The sequence below is a fragment of the Neodiprion fabricii genome, chromosome 2 (genome assembly GCF_021155785.1).
Source record: "Neodiprion fabricii isolate iyNeoFabr1 chromosome 2, iyNeoFabr1.1, whole genome shotgun sequence".
NCBI lineage: Eukaryota > Metazoa > Arthropoda > Insecta > Hymenoptera > Diprionidae > Neodiprion > Neodiprion fabricii.
In genome coordinates, this window is record NC_060240.1 from 6,661,107 (window position 1) to 6,676,823 (window position 15,717).

General features: G+C 35.5%; 5 protein-coding genes across 7 annotated transcripts; 4 read left to right on the forward strand and 1 right to left on the reverse strand.

Moving 5' to 3' along the window:
- Positions 1-328: 328 nt before the first annotated feature.
- Positions 329-5,857, forward strand: LOC124175176 (tetraspanin-33-like). Of its 3 annotated transcripts, XM_046555160.1 has the most exons (7): positions 329-717; positions 1,261-1,464; positions 2,101-2,274; positions 2,465-2,596; positions 3,132-3,458; positions 3,696-3,755; positions 3,857-5,857. In XM_046555160.1, the coding sequence occupies exons 1-5, from the start codon at positions 631-633 to the stop codon at positions 3,366-3,368; spliced, it is 834 nt and encodes a 277-aa protein (XP_046411116.1). In that variant the 5' UTR covers positions 329-630; the 3' UTR covers positions 3,369-3,458; positions 3,696-3,755; positions 3,857-5,857. The 3 variants fall into 3 exon arrangements, with proteins under 3 accessions (XP_046411116.1, XP_046411115.1, XP_046411117.1); XM_046555159.1 differs by having other exon boundaries at positions 3,696-5,857; XM_046555161.1 differs by lacking the exon at positions 3,696-3,755.
- A 2,057-nt stretch (positions 5,858-7,914) lies between these two features.
- LOC124176925 (hemolymph lipopolysaccharide-binding protein-like) lies at positions 7,915-8,301 on the forward strand. The gene has a single exon (XM_046558813.1). The coding sequence runs from the start codon at positions 7,915-7,917 to the stop codon at positions 8,299-8,301; it is 387 nt and encodes a 128-aa protein (XP_046414769.1).
- A 127-nt stretch (positions 8,302-8,428) lies between these two features.
- On the forward strand, positions 8,429-10,721 carry LOC124175175 (trypsin-1-like). The gene has a single exon (XM_046555158.1). It carries the CDS (start codon positions 9,518-9,520, stop codon positions 10,514-10,516), a length of 999 nt encoding a protein of 332 aa, XP_046411114.1. The 5' UTR covers positions 8,429-9,517; the 3' UTR covers positions 10,517-10,721.
- A 395-nt stretch (positions 10,722-11,116) lies between these two features.
- Positions 11,117-13,229, forward strand: LOC124174560 (probable palmitoyltransferase ZDHHC24). The gene is made up of 2 exons (XM_046553758.1): positions 11,117-11,164; positions 11,354-13,229. The coding sequence occupies exon 2, from the start codon at positions 11,641-11,643 to the stop codon at positions 12,520-12,522; it is 882 nt and encodes a 293-aa protein (XP_046409714.1). The 5' UTR covers positions 11,117-11,164; positions 11,354-11,640; the 3' UTR covers positions 12,523-13,229.
- Positions 13,198-15,425, reverse strand: LOC124174561 (selenoprotein K-like). The gene is made up of 4 exons (XM_046553759.1): positions 15,179-15,425; positions 15,009-15,090; positions 14,121-14,219; positions 13,198-13,553 (listed from the first exon to the last, which is right to left on the reverse strand). Exons 1-4 carry the CDS (start codon positions 15,195-15,197, stop codon positions 13,457-13,459), a joined length of 297 nt encoding a protein of 98 aa, XP_046409715.1. The 5' UTR covers positions 15,198-15,425; the 3' UTR covers positions 13,198-13,456.
- Between the last annotated feature and the right edge of the window lie 292 nt (positions 15,426-15,717).

A 15,717-nucleotide genomic window follows, 5' to 3' on the forward strand; every position in this document is an offset into this window, starting at 1 on the left:
TCATGTAATAAATTACAAAATCATGAATTAGCAAATGCACTAGATAAAAAATCATATACAGTTGACTATATTATTTTTTGTCTATTATATCTGATGATTCGCGTTTTTTTTTATGTGATTTAATTAAAGATATAATCATAGGCTGTAATCATTTTCAATAGGGACGCCTAGCTCACACATACCTTCCCGCTGGAATCAAATTCAGGGAAGTTATACGCTACCTGATGGATTTTACATGTTACTACTGCCAGAAAACTCTATGTAGAAATCAGTGTCCAGAATCTAAGGACGACAGAACTCTAGAGTAATCTGTTTGGTTTCAGGCGTTAATCAAGGAACTGTGGATATGGACCACAATGGTGGAGGACGATCTAGCTGTCAAAAATACATCCGCTGATACTTGTTCATTCCGTATTGTGGTTAGATCAGGAATTATTTACAGTTTTGTTTAATGAATAAAGCGGTATTGCAATCATCGTCACGAATAGCTGTGAAGGTAGAACTCGAAGATGTTTAGTATTCATAAATTGTGAGTGTATGTGCTTTAAGGTGGGGTGTTTGACGGACATATCATCGGGTTTCTAGGAAGAAACAAAGCAAGATCATTTCCCAGACAATTTTTAACTCACGATGAATAATCGTCGACGTACAAATAATTTCACGTACGTAAGTTCGTGCGTGAAATACATGATTTTCCTGCTGAACTTCGTATTTTGGGTACGTTGTTTTTTTTTTAAATCTTTAATCTCGTACGAGTATTCACTAGTTCACCATTCCTACGTATATACAAGTAATTCTAAGAACTTTGCAAAAGAATATTAAAATTTAACAATTTAGATTTAGTATAAAATTTTATCCCACCCTTTATGACCAGAAAATCGATATTTTTTTTAATATTGAATTTTTGACCAAACTGACAACCCCCAATCTTGTTATTTTTACACATATTTACGTACCATCATACGATCGGTTCGAAGGCAGTTATACTAAAACTCTACAAAAATGTTTCTACAGTGTACTGTAAGCAGAATTTCGCCAACAAAGTTTTCTCTCATTTAGTTGACTAAAAATTGGTTTTTATACTTCCCATTTCTTCAAAACAACATTTTTGACATTCTGTTTTTGACACCTTTCACATATTTTTTTGGATTTCGTCTAGTGAAATAAAAAATATCTTGCCCATTAGTCATCCTTTGTTAATCAACAGTTAGCATTAAATAATCATATCTAATGAGCGGTGTAACTTTTAATCTTATCCAGCTATTTGGCGGTTTGCTGATAGGCGTTGGCCTTTACGCGTTTGTGGACAAATGGCAGGCGACTGGTTCTGTGAGAGTGGAAAATGTGTATGATGTCGTTTTGAATATTTCACTGGTTATGGTGATTGCCGGCGGAGTTGTCTTTGTTGTCAGCTTTGCAGGCTGCGTTGGAGCGCTTCGTGAAAATACCTGCCTGCTTAAATTTGTTAGTATATATCATAATACTACATTAAAATTACGTTTTTCCATGGTTGTCATTTAACTGATATTCTGAACTTTGCACACGCAATATGCCCTTGCAAATGATTTTCGCTATTTTTGTACACCTTGATGTGGTCACAAAAATCTCCGTGTTAATTTTTGAAAAATTATCTGAATTCGTAAGCAGAGGAACCCCTGCTTATCATTTAATCATTAAAAATTTGTATTATATGTTGTGTATACATTTACAAACAGTTGAGAAAATGTTAATTTTGTTGTAATGAATTAGTTCTAAAGCGAAAAGTAATTATCGGGAGATGACTTAAGGCCTACGCTCAGTGATAACAAAAGTTGGCCCCACTTTTAGTTCACAGTTGATACCATGACACTCCATAGCGTCACTCGCGCTTAAATCCCTTTCAATATGTAAGAATGATGATATTTCACCTAGTAAATTACCCATGATTTCTGAATTTTTACTCATGGAATATTGGCGCTATGTCACTACTAATTGTCAAGAATGTGTCCCACTTTTACAATTGATGACTAACATTGGATATTCTTTCTATTATTACTTTTGGCAAAAAATTAAGTTGAAAACGAAAATAGTGTTGCTAAATAATAATTAATTTTCGTCTAGTACTCGCTGTGTCTATTGGTCTTCTTTTTACTGGAGATGGGAGTTGCAATCGTAGGCTTTGTATTCCCACATACCTTGCAGTCGTTGTTAGAAGATTCACTCACTGATAAAATTATCCAAACTTACCGTGAAGACCCTGATCTGCAAAACTTCATAGATTTTGGACAAAAAGAGGTAAGAAAATATTTTTTCATATGCAAATTTTACCAAGCGAATGTTTGCTGGTAACTTCTAAATAAATATTTATCTCTAACTATGTAAATGTTGTAAAATTAATCAAAGCTTTTCAGCGTTCACTAAATTACGAATGTAATATAGCTATCGCTTGAACGACGACATCTCATCTTTACACCTTGCCTTACAGTTTAAATGTTGCGGCCTGAGTGGTGAGGGCTATCGGGATTGGGGAAAGAATGAGTACTTCAACTGTTCTAGTCCGAGTGTTGAGAACTGTGGAGTACCATTTTCATGTTGTATGAATGCTACCAACATTTCTGTAAGTCAATTTTATCAGTCTTAAGCTACCTAGAAAAAGTACAACAATCCAATCGCTTTTGAATAGGTCAGATTTCTTCAATTAATAACGTCGAAGTAACAAAACAATGAAAAAAAATTGTTTACTCAGTTTGCAAAATGTGAGCGCGTTTTGCTTTCTTAAAATTTACTGAATTTCAGACAATATTGATTGAACTGCGTTGATAATAAATCCCTACTATTTTGTGTGATATTTATTTACGATAACCCATGTTGAGGGTTGACGATTGAGGGGGCAGTAATGAAAATTGTTAAACCCACGTGCCTAGCTACATACGTAAAACACTGCCGTTGTTTACTACGTATGAGAAATTTTCAATCTTCAATGCAATTTTGCACATCGTGCAGAAGTGAGGATTTTAGAGCCAGAAATAAATCTGATTCGAGTTGTTCTACTTCAGCTCACTTTCCGACAAGATGTGGGAACTCACCTAAAAATTTCTAATACTAACCTGTACTTTAACTCAGTAACTATTGAATAATGGTTTAAATTTCAGAGTGGATTGGTAAACATTATGTGCGGTTACAAGGCACAAAACTTGACACTTCCAGAAGCGAGTAAGAAAGTATGGACTAATGGCTGTATAGAGAGAGTACGGAGTTGGGCAGAACGTAACTTGTACGCTATAGCTGGTATAGCTTTGGGCATAGCGCTCAGTCAGTTATTTGTAATTTATCTGGCAAAAACTTTGGAAGGCCAGATCGAATTGCAAAAGTCACGTTGGCACTCCTGAGCCTGACCTCAGGCCACCTACCGCTACCAAATCACCTCTTCGAACGGCAGGCAGGTGGCCAGCTGTCAATCCAGAAGCCAAGAAACCGAAGTCAGTGTAAATGCTCGAATGGCTCTACTTGTTGTGTTTGCCATCTCACTTTATGTCCTTTGCATTCTTTCCCTCATCAGATTAGTTCTTTATTTTAGAAGTTATTTTCATTTACACCTGGGCAAAAGCTAATTAAATTCGTGTCTTGAATTATATAGGTATTCATGATACGTTGTCATTTTCCTTTTATTTTTAAACGAACTTAATTCATTTATCTTTTTTTTGTTTTTTACTTAGATGGTAAAGTGGAATGCGTCTACCGAGATTATTGTTTTAATTTTTCTTTATTATTACAAAGTAAGTTATCTCGTAAACTGAAAACCGCTCTTAATAATCTAGTATTAGCATTTTGGGTATAATATTTATCTTTGTTTGTTTATCTGTTTCCTTTTTTACAGTTTTCAGGCTACGTCACATATGTCACAAAAACACTCTAATTAGGTAGTATAAAACACTGTTATGGCTGAAACAGATGCCTCAAATATTTGAGCAGGGGGTGCGAGTTTGAAAAAAAAATAACTAACTATATTTTCGGTTGGTGAATGACAGCGGAATATAATGCTATTCGATGAAAAAAAGAATGGTGTCTATTGCACACAAATAATCTTTCTCATTACATATTGTAATTCAAGTTATGAGAAAGTGGTTTCTTTGAAATACATATTATTTCATATTAGTCATCCGTAAAGTGTGAGATTCTTTCCATCTGCAAAGTTGGTTTTGCAAATATCAGACATGATTATTAAAAACAAGACTCTCGTCAAACGTTACATTGACAGCCATTGATAGCCGTTCATATTTCAGTAAACAAGTGTGGTGTTTCAATGATAGATCTGTAACTTGATATAGCTTAGGGAGATTGGCAGCCTGAATCAAATAATAAGAACGTATAAAAATAACAAATAACGTAATTAATAGGTAATCGAAAGAATTTGCCCCCATGGCTTGACGAAAAATGAAAATCAAAGTTGCTTCTTTATACCTGGTTAATTGAAACACTGTACTTTTAACGGGAAACAAATATGTTCAAAGATTAGAGCTCAAAAAACGAGCAACAGTGAGAAACTCGCATCTACGATGCTCGTGCAGAGTTTGAATCTCTTTGTCTGAATAGCTTGCTAACAAACGAAAGCATGAATTACTATGATTTGCTACAATAATAGCTGCCCTTTATCCCAAAGCTACGAGGGTAACCAATATCATCTATACTATCGAGTGAATGTTATTTCTTGACTGTATTTTGTGATTCCTTTTTTTACCATTGATATGTTTTTCTATGAATATTGAAGGGGTATATTTGTATTTAGAGACTGCTTCATATCATCACTTTCTTCCTGCAAATCACTAAAATTGAAAACTAACTATACTATTCACGGAGTTCATTCGTAATATTTCATTTTACCCAGATACTTTGTTTTATCCGATTGATGGTAAAACATTTTATAAAAACATCTGATAAATACTTTAGAATCAGTGTTTTTGAAGGAAAAGGTAACTTAACGGATTCAAATATAATACTACGTTCTTATTTATTCCGCAACGTAGCACGTCTCTTCGGCACATGCAGCCTGAATATTCAAAATAGTAGTTCCTCATCATAGTGTGAGAAGAAATAGAGGACGAAGTATAACCCACATCGGATAGTCTATCTATAATAGTGCATACCCAGCAATAGTCGGTGAATATTCTTCCTTTACAGCTGTGAATCTCTTTCTAATCATAGTTTCTATCATCCATCATCACGCATACATGCTGAATAATCGCCAGACTATTTTTTGACTGCACAAGTTGTAACTTCGTGTTCATTTGTAATTTCTATGGATTGCTAAGTCACAATGGGTAAACTATCGCGAAGTACCACTGTAGTGGAAACCTGGGATATGCCTGTGCGTCACCTCATTGGTAAAGAATTTGATTACAACATTGCATTACAACACCTATTCTAGGTGTAGAGTCCATGATGTATATGTAGATTTGTCTGCACTACAAACATCACCCATATAATGATAATTATTTATTATGACGTTTAGTATCGAATTGACTTTGATTACCTATCTGACAACAGAATATATTATATATACTCTTCAATTGTAAAACTGTATGTGTTACATGCAGTTTATATGCACAAATAATCGCTGCCGATAGTCCAAATGGCATAAGAAATTTTATAATATGAATTAAACTTTCTTAAACATACCTACTGTTAAATCGGCATCAAGGAAAGTCTAGTGCCAAAACAGATTTATTAGCGAATTAAAAATTTCGAGCGTTTTGAGGTTTTAAGTTTTTCTTTTTTTTTTTACTAAGATCTGACAATAAGCATAAAAAAAATTTGATTTTGTATACTTACTACTTGTATTTAAAAATTTTTATAAATTAAAGAGGAAACTATCAATTGATAGATGTGTAGTTCTTTATCTAGGTCTAAGTCCACATTAGTGTCATAGCTCTTTGTCACCTTCATAAATAAATTACAATAATTAAAAAGATTGTCAATTATTATTCAAATTCTGTGACATACAGAATTGCCATATACTGAGTATACTAAAATACATGGAAAAATACTTGCATATGTTTTTATTCAGGCTTTTTTTATGTTTTCTGTTGTTCAAATTATTATTTTAATTATTATACGGATTCTGTGACTTAAAATATTGAATACACTAAAATATATGGAAAAACACTTGTATCTGTGTTTATTCAAGCTTTTTTAACAATTTTTTCACTGTTCAAATTACTATTTTAGTTATTATACGGGTTCTGTGACCTACAATATTGAATAATCTAAAATATATGGAATTATGCTTGCATATAGGTATGTGTTTATTCAGGCTTGTCTTAAATTTTCATTGTTCAAATTATTATTTTAATTATACGGATTCGGTGACTTACAATATTGAATATACTAAATTATATGGAAAAACACTTGAATCTGTCTTTATTCAGATTTTCTGTTTTTAAATTTTTATTCAAATTATTATTATAATTATTATACGGATTTTGTGACTGACAATATTGAATACATACAAAATATATGGAAAAACACTTGAATCTGTCTTTATTCAGACTTGGAAGTAAATTTCGCATCAATATTCGCATGCGATATATGTATAATGTTTTACAATTACAACTTGATCGTAATGGAAAAGTATGTTCAGGTTTCGCGGTGTTTGGTACGAATATCGTGGCAAAATTTCTCTGTCACGTCCAGATAAGAATAACATCGATTATATCATCGAAAAGTTGCACCGATGTCCTGCTTGAAGATTGCGTAAATTTTATACATGATTGTACAAAAATAGAAAATAACTCTATCATACACAAATAAAACTTGGAATTCAAATGAACCATTTCATGCGCACAAATGAGATTAGTCTCTCATTGAGTGAGACATTGTATTGAATGTTTCACGGTCTGAAATGGTGAACAACTAAAGTATTTTCAGTTATAAATAAACATTGCGGTATTGTTATTAGTCATTTCCTTGCGATAATAATATGATGAGATAGAATGAAACACACGTCACTGGGTTCTGAGTATCCCGAGGCATCGAAACAGAACTGGCCACAGTTAACTTTGTGCGGAATACATGAGACGCCGAAACTAGTAAAGCTTTCGGTATATCTTACAATAAATGTCAGCCATGGCAATTATCTTCAGCGTGATTCAAATATTGTTCTATGCCACACTGCCAACGGCACAGCATCCAGCCGCTCATTCTGCGATAAACTGGTTTTATCAACCATCATTCGGTAAGTGTTTCCCGTGAAAGAAAGGGTAATCATTTACTTACATGTTAAATAAATTCATTTGTGAGCCATACTTTTGTTATCGTAAGGCATCGTGCGACAGTCTCACCACGCGCATTTGCAATATTCGTCTTCGGTTTGCACTGTACTTCGTAAACTTACGCTTGGCATAAAAAGACCTACTTTAGCTCCTTGATGCACAATCTTCTATTATAAGAATTCACAATCCGACCCAATTACTTTTGTAATTTTTACCGTCTGTGATGATACAAGAAAAGTATTGGTTTCGATCGAAAATTACTTCCTAACTTCAACGAAACTTTGTGTTTATTATTATTTTTCGTTATCGTTTCAAGTAGTATATTTGTTATAATCAATTGTTTGTAATTCGTATTATATATTTTTTTTCTAATTTAAACTCTCGCGGTAATCATCCACAGGTTTTCCTTAGTAGTTATGCATAGAGGTATTGTATATTTCCTATGAATAGGTTGCGGTTGGGATTCACGTTATATGCCGAGAGCGGCCTACCCGCAGTGGAATTAACCGTTCGCCAAAAGAGACGATTACAGGTAAGCCTTCACTATCAATAGTTGATCAGAGTATATATTTCTTCTAAGTGTACACTAGTACACTCCGCGTGACAAATTTTATGCAACTCCCGTTCAATTTTCTGAATGTTTTACGTACGCAGGTACACGCCGAATATGTGCGGTTACAAAGTTCACACGCGAGCTGTTCCTTGGAACGATGCACGAATGCCTCGCGAAGAGGAGGGTGGTCACTTGGCCATTCTCAACTCCATAGCCGAAGCGAAAGTAGTCACTGAGTTGTTCAAAAAATCATCTCCAATCACTGGATCACCTCATCCGGATTTTGCCAGTATTGGATTTCACGATCTTTATCGGAAAGGCCAATATGTGACCATTCTCGGTCAGACGTTGGCGAAAGCTGGTTTCGGCGAGTGGGCAGATGGACAACCAGACAATTCGGGTGGTGCCGAAAATTGCGGATCATTGCACAAAAGTGGCGGACTTAACGATATCAATTGCGGTACACAGTTTGGTTTTACATGCGAGTTACCAATCTACTGATGAAGACATCTAACAAGAGTGATCGATTTTTATTGGCAGATAGTATGTCGTTGATAAATAACGTAGAATATAAAATAATAGAACCGTCTTTCAGACAAATATATATAAAATAAATCTTCATATCTATGATAAATTATTATTATTATTTTTTACAGCAGCAGCAGACGTATTCTGCTGAAAAGAGTTTCAAGTTCAATCTTACGTTGTTCCGAAACTTTCAGAGGATTTTTGCTCAGCCGTCAATTTTAGTACATAGTTTTTACCAATTAATTGCATATCGCAGTCTGTTCGCAATTTTTCAATTCATATAATTCTTTGATTGTTTATTATTGATGAAGCATGATCGCTTTAATGGTGGATCAAAGATGATTATTTTTAATTCAACGGCGAGTATCGATTTAGTTTAGATGATCACACACAGATTTCTCCGCTTCAAGCGGTATCAAATAATCACCAGAATGAAAAACCTTGCAACCACTCAAAACTGATGAATTGGGAATGAAAACACGAATTATTAAAGAACCGTATTCACATCATCGCAAAAAATATCAGTTCAAGATGACAACGCTACATTTTCATGCCGTAAATAATACAGATATACACGCAGCGAATTTGGCCAATCTGAAATATTAAAACGCATATATTTAAGAATGGTTGTGGGCTATAGCAGATAAGGTTGCAAGTCTAAATCATGCGGTCATGATTCGAAAGTAATGGATAAAATAAAGTAGAAAGAGTTAACGGGGAATTCCGGTGAAATTTTGATAATATCAAGTTTTTCGTTTTTAAAATGACTAAAAAAGATGTGATCAAAAATTCCTTCGAACAAAATTTAGATCACGGTAGTATGTGTCCTGAAAAAAATGCAATCATCTGCGAAAAGTTATTTAAAAAACAAAAAACTCGATATTATTGACATTTCACTGGATTCCCTTCTTAAGATTGAACCACATTAGTGAATGAGAATTTTTTTATTGCAGTTGAACAAATTCATCAGAAACATTTCAGATCACACTGTTTTCGAGACAAGTGTATAAAGCACTCCTGCGGTAAATTTTCATTTGAACAGGCTATAATCGATCTATCGAGGCTTGACGCTTATCACGTGTGACGAATTCGCAATGGCACCATTGAATCGCGTAGCTTATGAACAACAAGTGTAATGAAATTCGAATGAACCTGAAAGTAATTTTCTCAACACAGTTGCGACGATTGAATGATAAGTGGATTGCACACGGTATATGAATCAGGGAGTAAGTCTGGATCGAAAACAAAGTGCTGCGGACCCACGATCATCATGAAGCTCAATACTTTTTCCGCTATTCTGACGTGCGTTCCGTTACTACTTCTTCTCCATGGAAGCTCAAGGTCAACCGTGCTCGCATCGCCGTACAGTGACAACGATTCTGGCAGGCGCATCATAAATGGACAGCAAGCCAATCCCGCAGATTTTCCATTTTTCGTGAGACTCAACGCGAACGGAATACTCTGCGGTGGCAGCATAATAAGCAACTACTGGATCGTCACTGCGTGTCACTGTATAGTCAGGGCTAGATGTCAGGCGATAGAAATATACCCTTCGAATTCGCAGCGTGGTCAGCCACCGCCGATACACGCTGCACAATGTGTGATCCACCCCCAGTATGACCCGAGACGGCACGCCTTCGACGTCGCTCTTATAAGAACCGTGGAAGACATGGTCAGCGGTGGACTTAAAGCGATCACACTTACGCCACCAGGCACCCGTTACCCTCCTGGTACCCCGGCCACCATCGTAGGCTGGGGAAAGATAGGATACAACGCATATCCCCAAACTCTTTTTCGCGGACAGTCGGTCCTTGTGCCCTGGGACGTGTGCAATGCCGAGCACAAGGCTGGTTCGAATCGTTGCAGAGGTAACCCGAATTGTAACATTGAAAATATACCGAACAGAATATTGTGCGCCCGGGGCGTAGGGTCAGCTCCACAAAGTGCTTGTGGCGGGGATTCTGGAGGACCTGTCCTTATTAACGGGAATCTAGCAGCGATAAACACTGCTGCAATATACGACAGTCCCGTAACGTACAAAGCAGGATGTGTACCTGGGAGTTCGACGATGCACACCAGTATCGTTGACTATCTACCATGGCTATTTTCTCTTGTTGACCCTAGCGTTAATACAGCAGGGTTTCCGGTAGCTCCAGAATCTAGCAACACTTTAATCATCGGTGATTGAGGCATATTCCCGGGCTAATTGTCAAGACGGCATCGACTGTTCGGAAACAAATAGAAATTTGAGTAGGCTTTTGAAATTTTTCACACTTACACGCGATGATGGGTTTACTTTGTTCAATAAAATAAATACATGGAAAAATTCCGATACTGTATTAAACACAATTTCCGTCCATCCCTCAAAATACATTTTAAAAGCGTCGAATCAACTTCTTAGTATCGTTGATGACTATTATACGTAGATTAATAAATATCTCTCTAGTAAATAGCTAGTAGAAATGGCGTGACTGTATGAGTTAGGGATTGTTTACGAAATTTTCGTAGAAGGAATTTGTAATCAGATTTTTTTTAGTTATTTCAAACGAATTCCGAGATTCGCAGCTCCGTTTTATGTTAGAAAGTAAAAAACATAACCGCAACAGAAGATTATCGGGGCATTTTCTTATAGGCACAAACCATTCGTGACAAGTCAGAACTCTGCCCGACAGCAATCTCAATCTGTCAGTAAACTAGTTTAGACCAATCAGCACCACTCAGTACTGCCAAGCTGCATGCGGTCAATGTGCCAAATATAGACTTCATACTTTAGCGAAGTCTAGTAGAACGCGAACCGGACTATGCAGTCGAATTGCCGATTCCCGGAGCGTCAGGCGTAAGTTAGAATTCTCCAACGACTTGTGTCCACTGATTATGCTCGAACAGACTATGCGTAAGAGTGAATGGAAAGTAAGGGAAAAATCGCGAACCTCGCCTTTCTTCGATGTTACGAACGAGGTCTGACACTGCGTCTCATTCTCGGGATTATCCGGTCATTCACACGTCCCGGTCAATTTTATTTCAGCTGTTCGCAATCACTGAATGAGCGCCTCGTACGGACGAAAATCCGATACCTGCGCTGCAAAAGTAGGTGTGGCTATAGAAGTGTAGTAGGCCACGTATGTCAACGACGTCCTGCACCATTCACACCACGTGTAAATGTGTTTATAACATACTCCATCCACCGTAGGCAGTAGCGACTACTGACTAGTAACCAATCATTAACGCCGGCTAAAACGCGTCAACGAGACATTTCGAGCGATTGTTTACACGTGAATTGTTTACGTTATTCGTAAATTAACCTTATTTACAATGCGTGTATCCCATAATGAGACACTGATTATACGGAAAAAAATATGGCCCAGAAGCCTGAGTGATTTTGGTTCAATGACATTTATTTTAGTAATAGTGCCTCTGATCTATTGGTTTGAACTTTGGATCGTTTTACCGGACCTCTACGAGTTTGGAACGCTTACGTATTTCATTCATTTTTTCATGGGAAATTATATGATGTTAAATATAGTGGGTAACTTTACATTTACTGTACTCTGCGACACAAGTACAAGGAGAAAAATAGTACCAGTTAATGCAGCTACAGCCCGAGACGGTTGGAGATTATGCAGTTCTTGCGAGGCACTTTCACCGCCTCGTTCCTGGCATTGCCCTACATGTGATACCTGCATTCTGAAACGTGATCATCACTGTATATTCACCGGCTGTTGCGTGGGCCATTACAACCATAGATATTTTCTGATGTTCATTTTTTATCTATTCGCCGCAACTGCATATGCATTTATATTCAATAATTTTTTCATTTGGAGTAAAATACAATTTGAATTTCCTTTGTCAATTATAAAGGTTGTATTTCCACTCGCGATATTTGTCTTCGGCTTCGACGGATCTATCGAACAATTTTATTTGCTATTGTATATTGTATCGGTCGTCGGAATGTTATTCACGGGTGTTTTATGCGTCTACCACTTTCATCTCATTTTTCAAGGACTGGTTTGCAACGAGAAGAACAAAAAAGACTATTCTTACAACTTAGGGTTTAAACAAAACATTCTTGAAGTCTTTGGCCATAAGTGGTATTTTGCCTTATTCAATCCTTACGTTGAGTCTATACTCCCTCATGATGGTATCATCTGGGACACGGCATCGTCGTGGAAACAAAACAGTGAAAAAACTAGATAAAATTGTTTTGTCATGGCAGTGATTCTGTTCTTAAATATGTTTCACAACCTCAAGAACAAATTATTATTATTTGTAAAAGATATTGAAAAACTATATCATCTGGTCATTGTTTATTGGACGAAAACTATAAATTGATGTATATTAATGATTTATCTTAAGAAACACATTCCCCACGAATTGTAGTTAGAAAAATAGGTGTTGAAATTGCATTTCTGCTTATGAGATAAATTTTGCTAGTCTGTGCAATACTTTCATTCAAATTCTTCCACGACATTAATCTCATTCAGTACACACAAAAACCAGAAACAACTTTTTGCACATTTTAGAAAAATGCTGTGCCTTGCAGGGGAACACACACAAACATAGAAATTTAAAAACTTAAATATTATCAATATTCCATTCAGCTTTTGCAATGAACAAATTTTATTCCTTAACACTAGTTAGTGAATTATAATCACTGGAGTCACGAATTGTTTTTTTCTTAATATATAATTATTATAAGGTTTCATCATTTAAAAGTATATGTCTTATGTTTTTGGTTTTGGAAACGGTATCGTCAAACATAACTTAGGAAGACTATATAATCATTCAGTGAAAGTGGAGTAAATTTTAGAAGTATGGAAAACGTCGTTCTGGAAACGGGAATTCTCAGGGTACTTTTGATTACACAGCACATTCTGGTTAATGATGTATTTGAAATTTTTTTTCTATTTACAAAAAAGTTTTACCTGTAATATACTGTATTCATTTAGTTTCATAATTCATAATATATTAGTATTTAAATTTTTCATATGATTTAGGAAATTCAACAAGTTCAGTTACTTCCATCGGATAGCTTACAACCATCTCATTTCATATCATGCGATTTTAATTTGACTTAGTGATTTGAAATGTGAATGCCTTGAAAAGAATGGTTGAAATTCAGCTCTCAATTTTATCCACAACCGCATCCACCACATGGTCCCGGAGTGTAAATGTTGGATGATCCTGTATTTGGTCTCCCAAGTCTGCGTGAAGGTGGACGTGGTGGACTAAATACAAAAAAAAATCTCAAACTTGCTCTTAGCACAAATTAATTCTGATGCATATCTTGTTCGAAATGAATGTGTAATTCTGTTAATTCAGATAATGAGTGACATTAAATAGTCATTTTTGTCTGCATTGAGTTCTAGTTCACCAATCACGTGGAAGATTCTAAAATAAATTCTCTGCTTTGCCTACATTGGTTGTCTAACCCTGTTCTGTATCAGATCAATGCAGTATAAACATGGCCAATAAAAAAAAACAAGTCAATCACTAGATCACAGTCAACTGATACAATCGATCATCTTAAATTTCATTAAACTGGTGTAATAAGAGTAATATTCATTGCAATAAAAGTGATTAATAACACGCTTTTGTGCATGAAGTAGTGATGTTAAAGTACCACGACTATGGTGTACGAACATGCCATGAATACATACATAATTTATAAAAAGTATAATTCTTTGTTCTTAACTTTGAATTGCATCATCCATTTCATTTTACTGAAGCATACTGTACATAGCATAATTTGATAACGATAGAAAGTCTTAAGCTAAATAAATACTGTAATGTACCCTGAGCCAGGCCTGTAGTCTCTTCTGTATGTGCCCTGATTGTACGAATCCTCAGATGTTCCAACAGCGTTTAAAACAGGGCTGACGAATGACTTGAAACTATAAATATATAAATTCTATCATCATGAGAAATTATACTCGTATCATTCAGAATTAATAATATAAATTTATATCAGTAACCAACTATAGTACCACAGGAATCCATTGTTGGTCGGCTTAAAAGTTTGTGACCATTCAAAGAATGAAAGTATCCAACCAAATATATTGAATGAGCTTCTTCTATTTATATCACATTCAAAATTTTGAGATGGACGTACCTAACTGTCTTTAATTGTTAATTTATATCGGCAGTGATCGGATTGTGAATCTAAGTATGAGGTCACAAAATTCTGTCAATGGATTTTGCTTTCTTCAATACCTCTGAAGAATGTAACAGGTTTGACAGCGATTCTTATGATGCAATTATTTATTTATTTGCACACCTATTTTTAATAGCAGGTGTGTAATAAAAATATGAATAAGAGTTCTGTACTACATAAACTTTTGTTTGCATGCTGGTAATAAATGGTACAGGGCAATTCTTGATTGATAAACAAAATTAAAGCATGTTCCAGCTGCAGAACATAACCTCGAGCAATTGGCTGGATCAAAATATTGTCAAGGGAAGTTATACACTTGTAATTTATAACAAATTCTATTTTTCAATCAAAAGTTTACCGTTGGATCAGAATGACGAATTAACCTGAAACAATTTCCTCGGGCCTGTTAATAATCATGTCACAAACGTTCCAAAAGTGGGCCTACCTATTATCCGTTTGCAGTGGTTAGATGTGTTTTTTCTATTCAAAAAGGGGGGCTTTTAGCATGCTTAATGTTATTATTACTTACAACATGAAAAACATGTAGAAAATTCCCAAAAAAAATGAAACCAGTCTACGCGGCCAGGGTTCAGTCTGGAGCACAGATCCATCTGAGAATTGGTATAAAATTTTTTACGTTATATTTGGGTTTTTGACATTTTAATATTTATTTTCGATAATTGTCAATATATCGTTTACCTTGAGAAACGTAAGCCATGTCGCACTCTTGGAGGTTCGCGAACACTTGTCAGTTATCACTTTCTCAGCGACGTCTTTCCGTCACTTGCTGTCATTTGCCACTATTGGTGACCTCTCGTATGTAGAAATAATGGGATGATGCCACGCGGGAGTTACACCATGGTTTACTCGATGCATGTAGTAAAATCACTAGCAAAACGGATCCGTCATGTTTGGTATCCACAGCGTCTCGCTGGTGACTGCGAGTTAAGGCTTTAAAAAGTCATAAAATTCAAATTCAAATTTGATTGAAACGTGAAATAAATAATCGGCGTACTCCAACAAAGGTAACACTATTATTTGTGAATTCAACTTTACAATGAGGTAAACTACAATGCCTTATTCATTTATTTTTTTTAAATCAGAGTTTCAGCTCTTGAAAGTTTTGGCTCACGGCCACCTAACATTGAGAATAAGTAGCCGTAAAATATTAAATCTAATTAATAAATTTGTCCATAAATGTCTACGTAGACTTCACCAGTAATCATACACTTCAAGGG